General features: G+C 40.4%; 1 protein-coding gene across 1 annotated transcript; it reads left to right on the plus strand.

Moving 5' to 3' along the window:
- The first annotated feature begins 4,429 nt into the window (after positions 1-4,429).
- TNFSF10 (TNF superfamily member 10) lies at positions 4,430-22,711 on the plus strand. Its single transcript, XM_049629599.1, has 5 exons — positions 4,430-4,659; positions 10,229-10,366; positions 12,965-13,004; positions 18,815-18,919; positions 20,560-22,711. Exons 1-5 carry the CDS (start codon positions 4,456-4,458, stop codon positions 20,991-20,993), a joined length of 921 nt encoding a protein of 306 aa, XP_049485556.1. The 5' UTR covers positions 4,430-4,455; the 3' UTR covers positions 20,994-22,711.
- Positions 22,712-23,779: the final 1,068 nt, after the last annotated feature.

Below are 23,779 nucleotides of genomic sequence, written 5' to 3' on the forward strand. Positions count from 1 at the left end.
AAATTAAATTAAATTAAATTAAATTAAATTAAATTAAATTAAATTAAATTAAAAATAAATAAATAAAATGTGCTAGCTTAAATTATCCCCTAGGTCTTATACTCTAACTATGAATTGACACCCCTAGGTGGTCTCTGCCATTCTTGTTACAGAGCTGGTCCTCCAAGCTACCACACTTCCTACTGTCCATGCCACACCCACACCATTAGCTCTGCTTATTGGCACAATGAAAATCAGCTATTCTTGGCTTGGCTGCACATTGGAATCATCTGGGGAGATAAAAACCTCTCATGCCCAAGCTATGCCCCAGAACACTTACCTCAGAATCTCTGGGGTGGGACCCAGGGATCAGTAGTTTCTAAATCTCCTCAGATGATGTCAATGGGCAGAAAAGGCTGAGAACTGCTGCTCTCAAGAGGACAATTGAGACTTCATTAAGTTGCAGGGCAGGTGATATGGTTCTTTCAGTTTACCAATAAGTGTTTGTATAGTGATACCTCCATGTGGGAGAAATTGGTTTGAGCCATGCTTTTATTGTAATGTGATGAAAGGTTTCTGGGAGAGTAGCTAACACACATGTGCAACTCATGTACAGCAAAGGGAACCAACAGCAAAATGAAAAGGCACACTATAGGAGAAAATATTTGCAAATAATATATCTGATAAGGGGTTAATATCCAAAATATATAAAGAACTCATACACCTCAATAGAAAAAACACTATGATTAAAAACCAGGCAGAGGATCTGAGTGGACATTTTTCCAAAAAGGACATACACATGATCAGCAGGTCCATGAAAAGATGCTAATCACTCATCATCAGGGAAATGCAAAATAAAACCACAATAAGATATCCCCTCACACCTGTCTAAATGGCTGGTATCAAAAAGACAAGAAATAACAAGTGTTGGCAAGGATGAGGAGAAGGAGAATACCTGTGCACTGTTGGTAGGACTATAAATTGGTGGAGCCACCATGGAAATAGTGTGGATGTTCCTCAAAAAATTAAAAACATAACTACCATATGATCGAGCAAACTCACTTCTGGGTATTTATCCAAAGGAAATAAAATCACTATCTTGAAAAGATGTATGAACCCCCATGTTCACCACAGCATTATTTATAATAGCCAAGATACCAAAACAACCTAAGTGTCTATCAATGGATAAAGAAAAATGATACATCAGTGTCATAAAGGCTATATATGAGAAACTCACAGCTAATACCATCTTCAGCGGGGAAAAACTGAGAGCTTTTCCTCTATGGTCAGGGATGTCTACTTTCCACATTTTTATTTAACATTGTACTCAGTCTTAGCCTCAGCAATCAGACAACAAAAAGAAATAGAAGATATCCAAATTGGCAAGGAAGAAGTCAAACTTTCACTATTTGCAGATGGCATGATCTTTATGTAGAAAACCTGAAAGACTCCACCAAAAAATTTCTAGAACTAATACATAAATTCAGCAAAGTCGCAGGACATAAAATCAATGTACATAAATCCGTTGCATTTCTATAAGCCAATAATGAAGCAGTGGAAAAAGAAATCAAGGAGTTGATCCCATTTACAATTGTACTCAGAACCATAAACCACCTAGGAATAAACCTAACCAGAGAGGTAAAAGATACATATTCTGAAAACTTATTAAGGAAATTGAAGAAGACACAAAGAAATGGAAAAACATTCCATGCTTATGGATTGGGAGAACAAACATTGTCAAGCACCCCTACAAGAGACTCTTAAAGAAAGAGAACAAACTGAGGGTTGATGGAGGGAAGGGGGGTAATGGGCTAGATGGATGATGAGTATTAGGAAGGCACTTACTGTAATGAGCACTGGGTGTTGTAGATAAGTGATGAATCACTGAATTCTACTCCTGAAACCAATATTGCACAGTATGCTAACTAGAATTTTAATAAAAATTTGGGGGAAAAAAGATGGTATATATACATAATGGAATGTTATTCACCTATAAAAAAAAAAGGAAAGCCTGCCATTTGTGACAACCGAGGTGCACCTGGAAGGTATGAGGCTAAGCGAAATAAGTTAGACACAGAAAGACAAATACTATATGAGCTCACTCATACGTGGAATCTAGAAAACAAAAGCAAAGCAAAACAAACAAACAAACAAACAAAAAAGAAACACCTGAACCAACAGACACAAATAACAGATTGGTGGTTGTGGTTGACAGAAGGAGAGGTGGGTAAAATGAGTGAAGGTGGTCAGAAGATAGAAATTTCCATCTATAAGATAAATAAGTCCTAGGGATGCAATGCACAGCATGGTAACTATAGTTAGTAATACTGTATTATTATATATTTGAAAGTTGCTAAGAGAGTAACTCATAAGTTCTCATCACAAGAAAAAAAAATTTTGTACCTATATACGGTGATGAATTGTAACTAGATTTCTTGTGGGGATTATTTGATGATGTATACCAATATTAATCTCAATATATGCGAATATATCAAATTATGTTCTTACATAAAGTTATGTGTAGTTATATCTCAATTTTTTTAAAAAAGCCTGATATTGTAGATAAAGAAACAGATGCTTAGGTCACACAGTACTAAAAGAGGAAGTGGAAACCTAAGTCTGCCTGATGGGACTGTAGGCTTCTACCCACTAGAGTCCACTACGGCTGTGTGCTATATCAAGAAGTGGGAGGCAAAGCTGAGGTTCCTGCCCACACCCCACCTTCTTGTTTTCTGGATGTATTAGAAAAGCCCCTACAGACAAATCTGTTTCAACATCCTTCATTTTATAAGGGTACATGCAGAGAGGTGAAGTAATTTCCTAAAATCACCTGGAGAGTCAATATTAGAGAAGGCTACAGAGCTCAGTGAAGTGTCTCAAAACTGAATTCAGGCCAAGGGGGATGAAAACACTTTTTTAAAGTGTTTATTTATTTATTTTGAGAAAGAGAAGGAGAGTACACATGCGTGTGCAAGTGGGGGAGTGACAGAGAGAGAGAGAGAGAGAGAGAGAGAGAGAGAGAGAATCCTAAGTAGGCTCTACACCATCAGTACAGAGCCCGACTTGGGGCTTGATCCCACCAACAGTGCGATCATGACCTGAGTGGAGATCAAGAGTCAGTCGGCAACCAACTGAGCCACCCAGGCCCTGAAAAACTTTTTAAAGCAAAGTAACTATTCTATATCTTGATTGTGGTTGTGGCTACACCCTTGTACCCAATCACCAAAATGAATCAAACCGTATCTTTGAAATTGATGAATTTTAATGTATATACAGAATAACCTAGATAAAGATGGAAAAGCAAATGTATATATATAATTTGGGGTGGGGTGCCAGAGACCATGATGAATGCTTTGCATCTCTATCTCATTAATCCTTGGACGTAAATGTAGCTGGTCTAAACCACTCAGGTACATTTTCTGGAATTCCCTATCTCACTGTCAATAAAATCTTGCTTAGGAGTAAAATGGGACTTAATTTTTATTAAGTTGAAGAGCTGGCTATGCTCCACCCTTTGTCCACTTCACTCTCCATTTCTGTTGCTAGAAACATTACAGCCTATATTTGCTAAGCACCCTCAGGAAGCCAGGCATGAATATTTCATTTCACCCTCCAACAGCTCTTTGGGGTAGGTGCTACCATCATCCCATGGATGCTGGAGCTTAAGAACGAGGCCCTTAGAAATCCACCTAGGGTGACACATCAGGAAGCAGCAGGGCCAGTATCTGACTTCAGGCATCTGAGCCCCAGGGGTTGTTTGCTCTCCCCACACCACACCTCCCAACCAAAGACACCAGCCAGGCTGCTGAGTGCTGCATGGGGCCATGAGTGACCTTGGGTAGATGACAAAGGATGCTTTTCCCAGTGCAGTCTGCATCTCCAGACCAGAGTGGCCTCAGCTCAGGGTCACCTCTGTGGTCCTGCTCCCAGTGATAGGCTGCTGACAGGAGATGCAGCCTGGGAGCTTAGGAACCAGTACAGCTGCTGGGCAAAGGTGCATCCACAGGACCCCAAAGGCCCTGAGCATTGCGGGAGGAGCTGTTTGACTTAACGCACAGTCCTTCCAACTTCAAAACATTTAAAAAAACCTTCTTTTAATGTTTATTTATCTTTGAGAGAGAGACACAAGCAGAACATGAGCAGGGGAGGGGCAGAGAGAGAGGGAGACACAGAATCTGAAGCAGGCTCCAGGCTCTGAGCTGTCAGCACAGAGCCGGACACAGGGCTTGAACTCCTGAATCGTGAGATCATGACCTGAGCTGAAGTGGGACACTTAACCTACTGAGTCACCCACGTGCCCTGAACAATTTTTTCCTGTGTGTTTACTTCCTTGGTCCCTGACATTCCTATAAAATGGAAAGAACTTCCCAGAATTTTACTAGTGTTTCTCTGGCTCCTCTGGCTTCCAGCATGTTGTTTCAGTTTCACTTTGATTATTTCTTTAATAAACGAAACCTAAGAAGGGCTCCACCCCCGATGGTTGGTTCGACAACAACAACCTGCTGTCTGGCTGCCTTTGCAGCAGTGACTGTCGGAGAGGACAGGACCGTGGTCGAGATGCAGGCCCCGGCGGGCCCCAGTCCCGGGCAGACCTGTGTGCTGATCCTGATCTTCACTGTGCTCCTGCAGTCCCTCTGCGTGGCCGTGACTTACATGTACTTCACCAGTGAACTGAGGCAGGTCAGTACAATGCACACAGTTCCTGACCGAGGCTCTCGGCAAACCTGGTTAACTGCCTCTGTTTCCTCCTTTGTGAAGACTTTACAGTAGGAAAAACTGTTCCCTCTCTCTGCCTGTGGACCCTAACTGCTAACGCATGTAATTGCTGAGGACCTTGTCAAAGTGTAAGTTGAAAGGATTGTGTGAACCAAATGCAGCTACAGAACTGGCTGTACCAGCTACTAGCAGATGCAGGAACAAAACTCCGGAGGTGGTTTTTTTTTTTCCTCTTCAACATTATGTATAGTTTACAATACTAGCAATCGAACTAAAATCAGACCTGAGTCTTGGAATGTTATCAGGTTTCTCTTTTTCCTCCAAGACATGGGGTGGAGGGTAAGTCAGATCTTAGAAACATGTTTTGGTTTTAGATCTGTGGCACTTCTGTGTTGACAGTAGAGAGGATATTAAGGACTGGCACGCGTCTATTCCTCGGCCGTGGACATGCCACGCATAAAGCCTGTAATAAAGAGGTTACCATATGGACTCAGCATTTTACTGTTCATGATAAAATAATTGAAAATAAAACAATTATTCTATGCCTGTGGGTGGTCAAGTAGGAATCCAGGTACATTTGACAGAGAAAAAAACCTTAGTGGCTTTTTAGTTCATGTACTTCTCAACTGTATAAACCGTTTGGAACTATGAATGCAGAATTGCTGACAATAAACCAAGTCAGCTTGTGGCTTCTTATGTATTTTTTGACTAATTGTGTATTATATAGTAGAGAACTGTGAGCTGGAAGGAACTTTGAACACCCCCTATTTCATAGATGAGGGGACTAGAGACCCCCAGGCAAAATGACTTATCCAGGCTCAGACAGAGCTTTGGAAGCAGAGTTGAAATCAGGTCTTCAGGCAGCTAAGTAACATTCCACAGGTGTTAATATATTTGTCTACAGGGTTAATATATTTGCACCCTGTGATGCACACTGATAAGGCAATCTTAACATCTGCCAGCTGGCTAGGAAATGCAAGTAGAAGGGTCTCAGAAAAATATAAATTATCCAAATGCCATAGAGTGAGTATCTGTTAAGGAAATGTAGTTTGTATACCCTGTGGAGTATAAATTTGGTTATCTCAGATACTTGCAAATTTTTCCTTTGACTTTGGATGAAGTAGACTCTTGTTTGACTCGCAAGTAATTATATAAGTGATGGTTACCATTAGGTGACCAGTAAAGTCAGCTTTGCTGTATTCAGAAGAGGCTGTATGTCTGCAACTAAAACATCAATGTAACTATAAGCATGCCTCTAGTTCTAAGTCTGCATGAGAGTCTGGAATACTGCTGTGTTTACAAGTTTGGATCTAGAATGTCCTAACCTTTGTTGACTTTGCAGCATAAGCAGAATGAGTCTGTATCTTTATTACGAAAGAAAATCATTGCCTCAATTTGCTGACATTGCAAGTTGGCCTAATTTTAAGACTATATTAACTGGTTCTTGACTGAGCAGACTCATGCAATTGTCTGTGTTTATGGTCAAGTAATTTTTTGAATTCTATAAAAATGGAAATTTCAAATCTTAACATGTCCCCGTGTGCATATGTTTTTCTTGATTGTGTAGTTACATATATATACACATATGTTTATAGACACGCAGAAGAATTCATTGAGAGTGCCAGAAAGGAAAGAGAATTAACAGATATTGAGCAAATACTGTGTTCCAGGAACTTTGCAAAATATTGCTCTATTTGATCCTTATAAAAATCCTGTAGGGGTGCCTGAGTGGCTCAGTTGGTTGAGCATCCAGCTCTTGATTCTGGCTCAGGTTATGATCCCAGGGTCATGAGATTGAGCCCTGCATTGGGCTCTGCATGGAGCCTGCTTGGGATTCTCCCTCCCTCTCTCTCTCTCCCTCTCCCTCTCCCTCTCTCCCCCCCCCCGGCCCCTCCCCCACTCTCTGTCTCTAAAAAAAAGTCTTATAAATATAATTACCCCATTTTACACATAAGTAAACTAAGACTCTTGGAGTTAAGCGATTTGTCCAAGATTATAAAGCTGGTTAAAGGGAAAGTCCAATTTTGAACCCTGGCATTAGGTAAGTGCTCAATAAACTGTGGCCATTGTATTGAGAAGTTTCTTGAAGTTTCCACCTCTTCACCAGGAATGCTTGCAAGGAAAAATGAATCTGAGTCTCTTTGGTTGTGTAAAGTTTGGAAAAGCATACTTAACATAAGTACTAATTTTCTAAAATAAATCACAGATTCTACTTTGGCTAATGAAACTTTCTAGAAAAGACACTGAGCGGACTTTAGGGAGTATGGCCTAAGGAGAGCTGAGTAACGTCTAACTGGACGTTCCCAAATAAGCCTATAGACTAGCAAGCATGATCAATAAATATGGGCTTAGTCTCTAAAGTTTGTCTCTCTGAGAACGTTTTGTGACAAGGGGGCTGCCTATCACTGTGGTATCATAGATGGGTAAGACAAAGGAGAAGGGGACCATTATCTACCAATCTCCATAAGTGGTTCTTTATGGTATTTGTGGTTTGCAGAAAATAGTTGTTAGACACTAATGTCAGGGCAGCAGAGAGGGTCGGTGCTGCCACCTTAAAGTTCCTGAGTCAACTGGCAAAGGAGTCCACCCTGTAGCCCAAAAGCCCTGCGAAGGACTGGCTGGCCGTGGCCTAGACAACCACCATGTTTGTGATGACACCAAGACAGTGGAAATCCACTTGTCAAAACCAAGGGCTTTTGGAGCAGAAGAGCAGGAACTCTGTGTGAAAGCTGTGTCCCTGAGAAGCATACAAATGAAAATAGCACACACATCCCCCTGCCCCAACACCCACATGTGGTTAGGGAGAGAATAGCTCTGGTCTGAGGTGCGAGGCAGGAAATTCATGCTTTGAAGTGGAAAGGATGTGCAAAAGAAGGGGAAAGAGAGACACATCATATTAATCCTCATGAATCATTCTTGAAACAACCACAGCAACCCCTCACTCATGCATCTAGTCACCAGCATTGGCCAAAGTCTATAGAAGAAACCACCAAATATGATAATACAAGAAAATGTGGGGATGGGGAGGGTGGTTGGGGCTTTCTCTCTGGGTTTCTAGAAGAGAAATACCAAAATGCTGGTCATTGTGACTTCTAAGTGGTGGGATTATGGGTGTCTTTTTTCCTGTATTTTTGGTGTATATGGGTGTCTTGTTTTTCTGTATTTTATAAATTTTCTACAGTGAATGACATAAAAGCATCTATGCTATCTATATATGATTTTCATGTAGATTTAAAGAACATGACATTTTTATGTAGTCTTAAGAGAAAACAATCACGCACAAAACTGCCCACAGACAGCCCTGTAAACAAGAGAGATCATCCAGAGCTTAATTAGGAAGTAGGATGAGGGTGATTTTAGTGTGTTTTTTGTTTATTTTTCATTTAGTAAAATGTCCTTTACTTTCCTATATTTTCCAGGTTGCCTGTGTACCAACAATGTTTCTAGGCTTCATTAAGTTTGGGGGTAACAATGGAGTCACATTAGCTTGTCACGCTCCCTCCCATGTACACCTAGGATCTTACTCAGCTTTCAGGGTTCTCCCTCCCACCTGCTAGAGATGTTTCTGGAAAACCCCCAGTGGGCAGCCAGAGACTATAGGTAGCAGTTGGTTCTGGCCTAGGCTAGTCCCTGCTTCCACCCAGTTTGGTTCACAGTCAGCTGCCAGCTACCATGGCTGCCCAGTCTCAGTCAGTGCTCAGCTCTGCCCTTTCTTGCCCCTGGCCCTATCCTCCATCTTTTCCTGCTGAGACAGCTTCTAACTGCTGTGAAGTAAGAAAATAAATCACTCCCTCCTTTCTGTGTCATGCACAACTTTTCATCTCAACATGTTACAGAAGTTTGTGAGCCTGTTTATTCAGTTTTATCATACCAATGTCTGGCCAGAGAACACCCATACCGGCTGCACTGGGACAGTGTCCAATGAAGCTAACTTGCTCTTCCTGGAATCACCCTCAGGCCTTGTACTACATCCAGCTTTTCCTCTCCAATCCTACGCCCCGATTTGCTAGATATGTTCTCATATTTCTAAACTATACGTAATTGAGTGCTTTTCTGGGAAATGCTTTTCAGCTCCCACATATGTTGGAGATGCAAACAGAACTCTACAGGAGAAGGCCATGGGGCGGGTAGGGACAAAGTGATGTTGACTGACTCCACTGCTAGTTGTGTCTCTACTCAGGTGGCCCCAGCTGTTACCCCTACTACATTTACTAGGCTGAATGTTTTACTGTTGTAATTTAAAACAGGAAGAAAGAAAACAAACATTTAAAAGTAAATGAATGTTCTATGCCAGAGTGTGTGGAAGGAATTAATCAGCTTAGGTTTGTACTTTTGCACTTGAAGGACCTGGATCAAATGTCCAAGGAGTGCATGACTGAGTACAGAACCAGCTGACTCTGGCTGGGACCTCCCATAAACAAGTTATTTTGATCTGGAATGAGATTGTCTTTTTATGAGAAGGAGCATCATTGTTTGGTCTTTCCTTCAACCTTGGGAGTCCCCTAAGTTCAAACAACAGATAAAAATGGCCATTTCCCCATTTATTTCCCTAGAGAAAGACAATTCAGATCTGTACAGAGAAATAACATATCCTCAATCCCACTTGTTAAAAACGAAAACAGGAAAGAAAAAAAAAAAACCAAAAAACAATGTCTGGCCTTGCATGGACTTCCCATTTTTCTTTGTAAAATTAACCAGTTATCACCTTGCAATGTGCTGAGTGGTTTGGGATATATGCGTGCATGCATTTGTTCCATGTGTGCATGCACACGTGTGTGTGTGTGTGTGTGTGTGTGTGTGTGTGTGTGTGTGTGTGTGTGTTTAATATCAAGCTAGGACTTTATTGAAAATTACCTGGCCATTATAACTGTTTGCTCTCAGAAGGAGGGGGCAAACCTTCAAATGGTGTTTCAGGTCTCTGCAGGTAAATCCCTAGCTAGTGTGGACATTTAATGAGACAACATTAAGATTTTCAGTGGCAATATGGTCCAGATTTGGCCATCCAGAGGACTGGAAATCACAATAACTAGAATTTACACAATATCGTCTGCATCCCAGAGGATTTGTTTAATTTTTTATTTAGGATGCTGGAATTTAAATGGACTCTATTGCCTACTTTGTACCTAGATAGCTTCCCAGCTTTAGAATGGGACGCCCCCCCCCCATCTCAGAGGTGGAAAGGACCTCAAAGATCACCACAATGAACCAGCTCAAAACTCAAATGAAAAATTGACACAGAAGAGAAAAAGCAATTTGTTGAGGGACACACAGCTGTTTAACGGCAGGATCAGTGAAGGGCATTGTGACCCAGGATGTCTGGCCCACACCTGTATCCTTCCCACCACGTCTGACTGCTTATTTTTATTCACAAGACAAAGGACAGCATGCTTACTGTTTATTTCAACCCACAAGCTTATCCAAGGTACCAAGACTTCTCTGAATCTGTCATCAGTTCCTGTTGTCTTAACTTGTAAATTAACAAAAATAAAAAGCATTTCTCTATAATAATGTATTATATTCCATCTTAATCCAGATGCAGGACAAATACTCCCAAAGTGGCATTGCTTGTTTCTTAAAGGAAGACGATATCTCTTGGGACCCCAATGATGAAGAGAGTATGAACACCCCGTGCTGGCAAGTGAAATGGCAGCTCCGTCAGTTTGTTAGAAAGGTAGGTGGACCACCGGATCACTCCGCCAGCAGACGTGGAGGGTCGCAAGAGAAAGAACACCTAGGATCATCAAGCGTAGATGCCTCATTTTGCAAAGGAGACAACAGAGGCCCAGAGTGTTTTAGTGATCTCCCCCAAATTCCTAAAACTAGAAGAAAGTGGAACAGCACCAAACAGAGGGGCCTGGCTGACTCCCAGGCTAGAGCTCATTCCTCTCCTCCAGAGAGCCTCCCCAACTAGTCTGCCCTTTTTATCTCACATTGTAGAAAATTGAGGCACAGACTGGGCAATGTGTTCAAGATCACACAATGATAAAAGATGTGTGTGGTTTTGTTGTCCAGAAGACAAAAGATGCCAAATAATGGTGTTTTATAATCTTTGCACCTTGTTGATGTCTGCAATTAAATATATCTTTATTTGTGTATGCACATAGAGATGAAAAAAGAGGAAAGAAGAGGGAACGAAGAGACGCTTTGAGAAATTGAAGGTGATGACATCTCAATATATAGTCAATAAGTGACAAATTACAAAATATGATCTGTTTATGGATGCAGGATCTCTAGCAGAAACACTATGTTAGCTAGTAGTTTATTTCACTAAATTATATCATTTTGCTTTCATAGTTTTGCCTTCTGCCTCCCAGAAAGGTCAGAACAGAACATGGATATAAAAATACTCTGTAAACTAGGATACACCGTTATTGTTTTAAAAATACTGGGGACATTCCCAGGGCGGGAAGAAGATGTGTTTTAAAGATATGATTGAAAGTCCATTGTTTGGTGCCCTGTCTTTCCACTGAAACAGTGTTATGTCAGTGGTTAGAGCTCTGATTTATAACCCCAAACAGTCCTCATAGTAGAGCCCAGATGTCATCTATGATGCCATTTCTATGAGAAATGAAATCTCACTTCGGCTGGAGGCCGGAAAAGGGTGCCCACCAGCTCACAGCACAAGCTATAGTGATGCAGCTGTGACTCTGTGGCCCCAAGTGGCGAGGACGAGGAAAGGCCCAGGGGTGGGAAACATCCTGAGAAGACCGAGGAATGAATGGGACTCTGCAGTCCCTGGTGTTCATGGGGGCAAACCCACAGGTGGCAGGGGAGAGAAACTCAGAACTAGGGCAGAAATCTGGAGACTGAAAAGGGGTGGGGATAGATTGCACATACCTCTTTCTTGCTGTTCTCTCTCTCCCCCCCCCCATCCTCATATGCTGCCACTAACTAGAACAGTCAGAAGCTGGGAGAGGATGCAGACAAAAAGGGGGAAAAGAGTTCCCTTTTTTTTTTTCCAGGCACCATTAATGGAACAGACTATTTCCAGTAAACATCCTATGCCCATTACGTAGGATATCTCATTTAATCCCCATAACAGCTCTGTGAGGAAGGAAGCATTATTATCTTCCTCTTTTTTATTTTTTAAATAGATGAAGAAATTAAAGTTTACATCAGTTAAGCAACGAGCAAAGTTTTCCAGAGCTAATGATTGACAGATCTGAATCTGGACCATCTGACCAGACAGTCATTATTCTTTTAATCTGTTTCCCAAGCTGTAGGAATTACCCTTCTCTCTTTCCTGCTGCTCCTCCTTCTTCCTTCCTCCCTTCTGTCCCAGAATGAGAGAGACACAGAGACTATGCCGAGGCACAGCTCCTTTCCCTTCCATATCCCAGTGCCCATTGTGCTATTGGCAGACCCTCCATTACCAGGTCAGGGCTTGAGGCCAAGGGGAAGGCAGAGAGCTTCTGCTCTGGGGTGGGAGTACAGAGGAGGGGAGTTTCTGGCAGTTTCAAAATTAACAACAGTGGCAGGAAAGGAAGACAGTGATGGATAAAGGTCCAAGTAGCAGAGCTGGGTAGAGGGGAGTTTAGAAGCTGTGGATGAGCAGTCCGCATTAGCCCGTCTGATAGAAAGACTAAGGTTTCTCTCTTTCTTACTGGTTTTCCCCACTGGTTAGTACAAAGAAAGTGATGTTAGTTGTTTAGTAAAGACATTATTTTTTATGTTGATGTGAAGAATGCCCTAGCCACATGTCAGAAATGAGAGAATGACAGTGTTGCAGGTCCCGGCTTGATGGGCTCTGTGTCTGTGGGCATCCCAAGAGAGAGGAAGTGTGCCTTATATCTTGAGACTTGGGTCTGCCCAATGCAAAGCTCCTGAATGCTATTACGTAGTGCACATATACACACATTTGTGTGCAGACACACACCCCACACAGAGAGAGTGAAGTGGCATGGTTGCCACATCCATTAGCTACAAGGGGGTTTGAGGGAACATTAGCCTGTCCTAACTTGGCAGCTGGCACCTTCCTCCTGTGTTGCTTCAGGTGTGGCCTTTTGAAGACTTCATCCAGAAACAGAACTTTCCCAGACATAGGACCATCCTCGGTCACCATGCAGGAACAGCTGCCTCTGCCTCAGTATTCACCCCATCTCCCACCCTACCCCACACAAACTCTGTGCTTGAACAACTAAAGCTTCTGGGGTTGATGTCTTATGTAGAAATTTCATCTCAGACACCCGCAAGAAGAGCCATAGGCATTCTGTAGTCAGTTTAATTATTTTTAGGGAAATTAACAAGCTTTATTCAATACTGTTTGCAGATTTTGAGAACCTATGAGGAAACCATTCCTACAGTTCCAGGTAGTATTTTTTTTGTTATTTTAATTTTCTACTGTCAACTTCATGACAGGGTGACTAGTTCTCCAGCTCTTCTTCTCTGCTCGCATCCACATATCCCCCCTCCAACTCCTACTCAGTGTCTCAAAACACTTGATTCTATTTTCCTATTTGCACTGGCAGAACACTTAGGGCCAAATCTGTGGCCCACCTGTGGTCAAAACTTTATTTCTCCCAATGTGGATTTTCCTTTCATCTCAATTTCTTCCATTATTTATCTTTTATTTGCCAGTGTTTCATAAATGAGCCATCTAAATCCTTTCTGGTACATGGCTGGAAGTAAGATAAGTAAAGGCCCCCAAGTAACTCATCTTTTCTCTGCTTCTGACCACCACTAAGCTCTATGCCCTTCTTTATGCAAGAGCCCCTCACTTCGTCATTTTTCCCAGCAATCCTTCACCCACCGACCCACCCACCACAACTCTCTCATGGTCCCTCACCCATGGTCACCTTCTTCATGGTCAGCACCCTGCTCTTAACCCATAAGGGCTCCCCTCAAAGGGCTATTCCCCAGGCTGGGTTCTTCCCTTCCTGGCTTTTCATACAACTGACTCCTTCTCATTCTCAAACTATTGCCTAAATGTTACTTCTTCAAAGAGAATGTCCCTGGCTACCTTATTTAGGTAAGATAACAAGCACCTCCTTTCATCTCCTTCCATTTTTATATATTTTTTATCTGTGTGCTGATTCCCCACTACTTTAAAGATACATAAAGATAGAACACATGTCTATTTCTCTCATTTCTCTATACCTAGCACCTAACTCTATGCTCCAAACCTAGTAGAATCTTTTATTCCCCTGGCCCTTAGGTGGACCACCTTTTGTACACGCATGTATGTATTTTGATTGAGATGAAATTCACATAATATACAAGTAATCTTTTTTTGGGGGGGATAAAAGGTGTCATTCTCATTTTATATTTTAATTGAAGTATAGTTGGCATACAATAATATATTCATTTTAGATGTACACCATAGTGATTTGACATGTATATACATTACAAAATGCACACTACAATAAGTATAGTTACCATCTGTCACCATACAGAATTATTACAATATTATTCACTATCTTCCCTATGCTGCATTTTATATTACCGTGACTTATTTATTTTACAACTGGAAATTTGTACCTTTTAATCACCTTTACCTATTTCGTCCATCTCCTCACCCCACTCCCATCTGGCAACCACCAGTTTGTTCTCTGTACCTATGAGTATTTTTGTCTTGTTTTGTTTGTTTGATTTTAGATTCCACATATAAGTGAAATCTTATGTTATTTGTCTTTATCTGTCTAACTTATTTCACTTAGCATAATACCCTCTGCATCCATCCATGTTGTCTTAAATGGCTAAATTTTATTCTCTTTTATGCCTGAATAATGTTCCAGTGTGTGTGTGTGTGTGTGTGTGTGTGTGTGTGTACCACAGCCTCTTTATCCATTCATCTGTTGATAGACACTTAACGTTGCTTCCATATCTTGGCTATTATAAACAATGTTACAATGAATATAATGGTGGATATATCTTTTCGAGACAGTGATTTCACTTTCATTTTCTTGGGATAAGTATCTAGAAGTGGAATTGCTGGATCATATGGTTTTTCTATTTTTAACTTTTTGAGAACTCTCCATACGGTTTTCCACAGTGACTGCACCAATTTATATTCCCACCAACAATGTAGTAGGGTTCCCTTTTCTCCACATCCTTACCAACCCTTGTTGTTTCTTGTCCTTTTGTTATTACCACGTCTGAGGTGGTATCTCATCGTGGTTTTGGTTTTTATTTTCCTGATGATGAGCAATGCTGAGCATCTTCTCATGAAGGAGTGGCCTTATGTAGAAGGTATTCTGTGGCGACCAGCAATATATATCCTCTCTGGTCACCAGAATCAGGCACTTCAAGAGTGATCCTTGTGTGGACTGTGTGTATCCTCCTGTAGTGACTAGGCCACAACTGCTGGTGGGTGTGGCTGGCCCTAGCTCTGGCTACCTGCCCTGGGTCAGAAGCCACTTTGGAAGGATGCCGGTCTCAGCTGAGGTCACCCCTGGCATGTGGCAGGGAAGGAGCAGCTTCATGGGGATAATTGATCTCAGCCCAGCTGCTTTAGGGGATGGGAAGATTGAGGGGGACAGGTCCACAGGGTAATGCCAGGATGAGGCGAGTGGTGCTAGCTGGCTCCCCTGGAGTTGAGCCCCACTCATTTTCAAAGCTGGACATGGTGAGAGCTTGTCTTCCCAGTGCAGGCCCCTGGTCAGTGTCCCATGTGGAGCTTGAATCCCTTGCTCCCCAGGGGGAATTTCACGCCTATGATATCCCCCCAACTTGTAGATCGCCTCACCTGGGGTGTGGGTCCTGACCGGACTTGTCTCTGCCCCTTTCAACTCTTCTCCATGTGGCTCTTTCTTTATATCTTTAGCTGTGGAAGAGCTGTTCTGCTAGTCTTCAGGTCCTTCTCAGAGAGCATTGCTCTATATGTGGTTGTAGCCTTGGTGTGTCCATGGGAGGATGTGAGTTCAGGACCCTCCTACCCCACTACCTTCAAAAATTTTACAATTCACCATTTTGCAGTGCACAGTGTAGTGGCAAATGGTGCATTCACAATACTGTGCCACCACCATCTCTCTCCACGTAGAATGTTCTTCATACAGGGGTGCCTGGGTGGCTCAGTGGTTGAGTGTCTGACTCCTGATTTCTGCTCAGGTCATGATCTCATGGTCGTGAGATTGAGCCCTGAGCAAGTCTCTGTGGTGGGTGTGGAGTCTGCTTAAGATTCTCCCTTTCCCTCTGCCCCTCCTCTGTTCATGCACACATTCTCTCTCTCTCTCTCTCTCTCTCTCTCTCTCTCTCTCTCTCTCTCTCAAAAAAGAGGGTTCTTAATACATATTTTTAAAGTTAATACATAAGTAAATGAAACTATTAAATCAGTTTGCTACTTCTGCATTTGGCCCACCATAGTCCCATTTTCCCATGTTAATGGCCATAGAGGCCTGAATACATATACCAGAGACTTAGGGCATACCAGCCTGGCAGAGAAGAAAATGTTCTTCAATATAAGTGTTGTAATGATGTCTTTCTACTTTTCAACTATTCTTTTTCCTTTTTTTCTTTTTAATGTTTATTTATCTTGAGAGAGAGACAGAGAGAGGGGGAGAGAGGGGGAGAGAGAGAGAGAAGGGTCAGAGAAAGAGGGAGAGGTAATCCCAAGCAGGCTCCTCATTGTCAATGCAGAGCCCAGTGGAGGGCTTGATCCCATGAATTGGGAGATCATGACCTGCACCAAAATCAAGAGTTGGACACGACCAACTGAGCCACCCAAGTGCCCAGTCACCTATCTTTTTTCAATATGATAAGCTTCCTCATTACTTAACAACTCCCATTTTTCTTTATTAAATAGCTTTTATTAAACAAGATAAGACCTGATCCCAGGGTCTAAGCATTCTTTCCCCAAAAGCAAAAGTGGTAGTCAGAACATTGAATACTCTTCCTCTTCTGATGAGGCACAACAGATCTACGATCTATAGTAGATGTATGTATAACACTTTCAGTGTTGTAAGAAAAATACTCTTTTTCACTCATCCCAATGAAATGTAGAAATCATATACTAATCAGCATACCTAGATGTATTGATGACATCCAAATAGACACATTGACAGGTTTCTTTTCTAGGAAGTGTTTGCTATAGCCTCTAAAGAGGAAATATCCTCTTTAGAATTTGCTTTTCTATCTAGGCTTTCCCATATCCTTGCAATGACCTCAAATGCAAGATATTTATAATTGGATTCAGTTATTGAATATTTTAAAACAAAGTGTTAAGGTCTAAGGGCAGGCAAGGCATTATGAATTATTTAACAGTGGGAGTTCAAGGTGAATGGACACATCAACCTTGAAAGCTGAGCATTCTGAGAGCATTATGTAATTGACCATGCATCCTCATGATATATTTGGTATTCAGTACTGTACAAATGCCTTCCCATCCTGAATAAGCAACAACTCATACCAGATAGATGGAAGAGATTCCCGTTTCCTATTTATTATTTCCCTTTTTTACCACCTCTTCTCAGTTCCCCCACCTACTAGCCTAGATTAAGGCCTCCTGTTCTCAGTCCTGATCACTTACTTGCCAGTCTCCAGCCCTCTCACCTTCTAATCATCACAGCTTTCTTTGAGACAGGATAGCCTAAAGCACAACACATTGTCCCTTCACTTCCCTGCCCCAAATCATTCAAAATCCACATCCTGTAAAATCCAAATCTCTTAGTTTAACATTCAAATCCTCTATAGTTTGGCTCCTCATTCAAGCCTAAAACTGAACTCCTCCCTTGTCTGTGTCCCAGGAATGCTTTGTGAGTCCTGCCTCTGGCCTCTGGCCTAGATCTCAGAGAATGCCCTTCTTCTAGCCCTCCTTCCCAAGCCTGCCCATCCTCATCCTATTCAGATCAAATTGCCATTTGCACCTCAAATGTTTGTTTGCATTCATTTATTTATATTCTGTCTCCTTGCTCCTAAAAGAGTGCCTGGCATAGATGTGATGGGCACTTTGGTTTATTGGAGTAAGCGTTAGCACAAACCCTCCCCTGACCTCAATTCTCCAATAAGTAGGAATCTCTCCCTCTTGTGAACACCCATCACCCTTTATTTATATTTCTCACAGGTAAATTTTCACTTTCTAATTTATATTTTTCCTAAAAGACTGTAAGTCCTTTGAGGGCTCAGTCAGTGTAATCCATGGCTAATCTTTGCAACCCATATACAGCATAGTGCAGTGCCTTAGTTCTGGCAATATTTGCTTGATGAAAGAATATAATTTATCTTAACAACCAGTAGAAGCACACTTGGGACGTTTAAGCTGATTTTTTAAGAAGAGGTAGTTTGTTGGGGTACCTGGGTGGCTCAGTCAGTTGAGTGTCCCACTCTTGATTTTGGCTCAGGTCATTATCCTAGAGTTGTGGGATGGAGTCCCACAATGGGCTCCATGCTGAACATGATCCTGCTTGGGATTCTCTCGCTCCTTCTCTCTCTGCCTCTCCTCCACTCATGTTTTATCTCTCTCTCTTTCTCTCAAAATAAATAAAAATTTAAAAATTAAAGGGTAATATGTTGAATTTGTATATTTAAAGTCTGTTCCAAAGTACTTTGGAATGTGATCAATAGGTGTTATTTGTTTATTATGATCTAGTGAGCCAGTGATTTTTATGTTTACATATTGATTATCATGACCAGTATGCCAATTCATATTTCTCTTGGCGGGGGGGGGTGAAGGGATGACTGTTGGATACCAGTTCGTAGCATCTTTGGACCACTGTTACACTGCTACTCCTTTAGAATCAGAATCACTCTGATTGTCTCTATATATAACTCAAAGTGGAAATTTGCCAAGACTTGGTTATTTGTGCATTTTAAATGACTCAAGCAGAGTTATTACATGTCTATGGTTATTTACTTGTTTGGTTTTTGTTTGTCTGTTTGTTTGTTTTGGAAAAGGGCCATAATCTTCATTTTGTTGTATTCTGGTTGGACCTTATCTCTGATATGTCAATAAATTATAATCCAAGTTGCTGCTTATTCTTCTCATCTAAAATACTTTCCAAATTAAACATAAGCTTGAATAGATGGATCATCATATTAATATATGGGCTGCTTTTATGAGCGACCATACAATCAATTTTGGAAGCACAGTGTGCTTATGATGTCTGATCAACAACAGTTCTGAATAGCAATGTATTTGAAAAGTAGTTTGACAAGTGCTGAAGATTCTTTGTCATTTTTCTTTTAGAAAAGCAGCTAAATATTCCTTACCTAGTAAGAGAAAGAGGTCCTCAGAGAGTAGCAGCTCACATAACTGGAACCAGTCGGAGAAGAAGCACATTCCCAGTTCCAAGTAAGAGAAACAACAAATATATCATGGTTTCAAGGAAGGCAATGAAAAAATTCGTTCCAAATAATTTGTTCTTTCAACTTTCTACATGAAATGTCTATATGACTATCTACAAAATGCTCAGTGGTAACTGGGGCTCAGATCGGCTTTCTCAGAAGGAAGATTACAAGAGAAAATAGCTCAGTAACTACTCTGGCATAAATGCTCTCAGGAGAATCCTCTGGTGGGAGAACTCTGTCTTAGAGTTTCCCATGCCCCTATATGTGCTTTTCTTCTTCTTCTTCAAAGTAATTTCTCTTTCTCCCTCCATCAAATATTCCTCCTCCTTAGGAGTTCCGAGTCAGTCATATACTTTCACCAGAAGTGACTAGTTATTCCTTGTGGCATTTGTACTTGGTCGAACTATGGGAAATTGCCAATATTTGACCATTTCTCACTTAGAGAAATGTCAGTTTCATATAGCTTAGCCAATATGGTAAGCGTACTTCTTAACTAAAGAACAGGTGTCCATACAGTGCTATAACAATGCAAGAGTTTTACAGTCTAAATATGCACATTGGAATACCAGCCCCTCTTTACCTAGATGTGTTTTGAGCAAATTACCTAATCAAATAAAGCTTCAGTTTCCTCATATATGAAGTGGAGATAATCTTTAACTCATAAAATAGTGAAGATTAGCACAGGCAAAATTCCTGTGTATTGTAAGTACTTAATAAATAGTTGCTTTTATTATTACAAAAGGTTTTATCTCAAGTTAAAGAAATTTCAAGTATCAGTTAAAAGATGAAAAGATTTGGAATTTTTTTTCATTTTTTTTTTTTCCTGGGCAGTTGTCTTCTTGGTATTCCTGAACTCATGTTTTATGAATGAGAGACATGTTCTGCCTATGAGTGAGATCATTATTATAATGTTAGTGTTTACTATTTATCAAGAAATACAACAGTTGTTTTGCCCTGTTGAAAAACTAAACTTTACACCAATCGTGGAGATGAGCCCAAAGTTTAAAGGAATATCCTATTTTGGTAGGGCCCTTTTTCATTTAAAGTCTTTGGGAGTTAAAGATCCAAGGGTCTAAAGATCTTTAAATCTGGACCTCTTTGCCAAACCTTATGCCCTGTCTTATTGTGTACTAGAGATGCTTTCTGTCTGAATGGTGCCTTTGACTCTGGATTGCTGAGAAAGACCAAGAAGGAACCCAAAGTGATCCAAAGGAATAGCAATAAGTTCTGAGCTCCAGGCTTAAGGAAACAGATATATTTCTTTTGGTTTCATTATGTGTTGTTCATTTTAGTTCACCTGCCTAGGAAGGGAGGCAGGGGTTTGGGACAGAAGTTCTGCCCAGGCAGATTGCCATCTGAGTTAATCATCCCCTGTGCTACAGTTTAGAGCTGAGTTTGGCAGATATAGTGTTAAGTGGTGGATGAGGCACAGAAAGGAAAGGGACTCACAACAGGTCACAATGATACAGTAGCCTCCAGATTTCTATAAGAAAATCAGAATCTTGTTAAGATTGAAGGAGCAAGAAGGTTTATATTAGATTGAAATTCTTTACAATCCCAACCAAAAAAAAACTGGCTAGCCATGGCTACTGAGATATTTCTTGCCTTTGCTACAAACTTTCTTTCTCTCTAAACTTCCTCCAGGCTCCAAGAATGAAAAAGCTTTGGGTCAGAAAATAAACTCCTGGGAGTCATCAAGAAAAGGACATTCATTCTTGAATAATTTGCACTTGAGGAATGGTGAGCTGGTTATTCATCAGAGGGGGTTTTATTACATCTATTCCCAAACATACTTTAGATTTCAGGAACCTGAGGAAACAGAACAGAACAGAAAGAGAAACAAACAAATGGTACAATATATCTACAAATACACAAGTTATCCTGACCCGATACTGCTAATGAAAAGTGCTAGAAATAGTTGTTGGTCTAAGGATTCAGAATATGGACTCTATTCCATCTATCAAGGTGGGATATTTGAGCTGAAGGAAAATGACAGAATTTTTGTCTCTGTAAATAATGAGCAATTGATTGACATGGACCAAGAAGCCAGTTTTTTCGGGGCCTTTTTAATTGGCTAAATAATCTTCAAAGGAAAAACAGTATTCTCAATAAATATTGCTTGTCACAACAAAGCAAGGAAGCCTGAGCAAAGCTGCCTCAACCAAAAGACCAAAACAACACACGGTTTTCTAATATCTGTGAAAGTGACCAAGTCTAAGAAAGCAACCAAGAAGAAAGTGAAATTGCCAAAAGACCTTGGGCTCTTCCTGATACCAGCTTGCTAGCAGGAATCTAGAAGATTCTGTTACCAAACACTTGTGTACCTATAAACATCTGTCTTTATTATCTATTCTTGTGAAGATTCCAGAAGATTAATGACCATCTCTTAAGTAGTATATCACCTTGGTTGCTTCCAAGTTGCCATTCCCAAAGTTGGAAGAGAAAGGGGAACCAGTAAAAGGTCATGATCTTGGGAGGCAATCTTCTGCCTATACATGCGATGTGCGAAGGCAATTTGTGTTGTGCATGACGTCAAAGGAGGTATCTCATACATCTGGATTTGGTGGAAATAATATCATGTTGTTAAAAAAACAAACTAAATTTATGATGCCCAAATAAGGAGCTATTTCTGAATGGCTTGTGCTTTTTCCTACCAAAAGTCAAACTGGGCAAAAGCACTAATATTTTTGATAAAGGACTCTATGATGAGTGAACTGCCAATCAGAAATCAGGGAATTTGGTCTCATGGGGGCAGGAGGAGAAATGGGAAAGTGGAAATGACAAACACAGGTAAATCAGCAGAAAAGAGCCAAAGAAAGATCTGATTCCCACTCCCGACCCTATTCTCCATTGCCAAATGTCTTATCTAGTATACATCTCCTTAAGGTTGTATCATTTTTTTGCCTTTGTCAGAACAGCAATTGCTTTTATCTTCCAAAATTGTGACACAAAATAGTTCATTGTGCCATTTAATCTAACCAGTTGGAGAAAAAAATTAGTTGGCGTATTTGTTTAATCTCTTCTAATTATTATCCTAAGCACAGCTTAATTTACACTTTCAGGTTGTGTGCTCAAATGTTCATTTAAATGTGTCTGATCAAATAGGGCTTTTTCAAAAAGGCTCACTTAAATTTAAATTTACAGCATGCTGCAGATACCTGTACTTCTGGCCCTTTGTACTCTATTTTCCATAGCACTAGTCAAGTTCTTACATACTGACAAATTGGCTTATTTGTTACTCTGTTTTTTAAAGCCTGCTTCCTATCTCTAGAATATAAGGCTGTGATAGCAGGGAACATTTAGTCCTGCTCATATCTGTAACCTCCGTACCTGGGACAGTACCTGAATATAGTAACCACACAAAATGTATTTGTGAATAAATGAATGAGTGAGTAAATGAATATCTAATCATATGGGGGAAAACATGAAAAATATCCCCTGCCTTAACCCTTACACTGAAAAAACTTCAAGGAATTTAAAAAGTAACCTCAAAGTGAGGTTTTATTTTTTATTTTATTTTTAATTTTTTTTTAAGATTTAATTTTTAAGTCCTCTCTACACCCAGCAAAGGCCTCAAACTTACAACCCCAAGATAAGAGTCACAGGCTCCACCTACTGAGCCAGACAGGCGCCTCAAAGAAGAACTTTTAAGCAAAGATTTAAAACTCAAAGTAAAAAACTGCAATGATTGTGAATATAAAATTCAGAAATGAAAGAGAATATCAATTTTTACTCTATTTTTATACTAAATTTTAAAAATGCTACTTTTTCAATAAAAATGACATGTTAAAAATGTGTGGTTTTTGTTGATCTAGTACTTGCATTTGTTTTATAGTACCAAGATTACTAAAAATGGGGAAAAGGACATTTTTGGGGGAGGGGGTAGGACTTCTAATTTCTTTTTCATGGTATATTTTATCTGACGTATCTTACAGAAGAAATGAATTAATTGCTCACTTTGGTATTTAATATGATAAAATGTATCAGTCCTTTCCTTTACAGTTAATGCTTTTGTTATGGGTTGAATTGGGTCTCCCAAAAAAGTTATGTTGAATTACTATTCCCCAATACCTCAGAATGTGACCTTATTTGGAAATAGGGTTGTTGTAGATACAAGAAGTTAAGATGAGGCCATAGTGGAATAGTGTGCATCTTTAATACAATAAGACTGGTATGCTTATTCAAGGGAAGAAATTTAGAAACAGACACACAGAGAGAACTCCATGTGACAACAGAGGCAGAGATTGGAATAACTGCAAGATAAGGAGCACCATGGATTGATGGCCATTGCCAGGAGTTAGGGAGAGACAAGGCAAGATTCTACTCACAGTCTCAGAGGAAGGATCTGAGACCAGAGTCTCAGAAATTTCCTGACACCTTGATTTTGAACTCCTGGACTCCAGAGCTGTGACAGAATAAATTTCTGTTGTTGAAAGCCACTCAGTTTGTGGCACTTTGGTCCAACAGCCCTAGAAAGCTAATACAGATTTTCATTTTATGCCCAAGATATCTTTTCTACCACTACTATGCAGATAATGCTATTTTTTTCTAAAAGCTTTAAGGTCTGGCCTTTCATAGTTTGATAGCATCATTCAACTATAATCTAATTTATATGGGATGTGAGATAAGGATGAAATTTTATCTATTACCATAGTAGTAGCTGATTGTCCACTACTGTCCATTGGAGAGTCCATTTTCTTCCCTACTGATTTTAATTTTTCTTCTGTCATATATCAAGCACTCAAAGGTCTCTTTCTATGCTTACCTTTTTTTCCCCCCTTATTGATCTAGTTGTCCATCTTTACATCCATATCATTTGGGTTTTTTAAATTGTGGTAAAATATACATAAAATTTACCATTTGA

The sequence above is a fragment of the Panthera uncia genome, chromosome C2 (assembly GCF_023721935.1).
Source record: "Panthera uncia isolate 11264 chromosome C2, Puncia_PCG_1.0, whole genome shotgun sequence".
Taxonomy (NCBI): Eukaryota; Metazoa; Chordata; class Mammalia; order Carnivora; family Felidae; genus Panthera; species Panthera uncia.

Coding starts and splice junctions, on each gene's coding strand:
- TNFSF10 (XM_049629599.1), top strand. CDS start 4,456: ATGGTTGGTTCGACAACAACAACCTGCTGTCTGGCTGCCTTTGCAGCA. Junction 4,660..10,228: donor TCACCAGTGAACTGAGGCAG/GTCAGTACAATG, acceptor ATCTTAATCCAG/ATGCAGGACAAATACTCCCA. Junction 18,920..20,559: donor AAGCACATTCCCAGTTCCAA/GTAAGAGAAACA, acceptor AACTTCCTCCAG/GCTCCAAGAATGAAAAAGCT.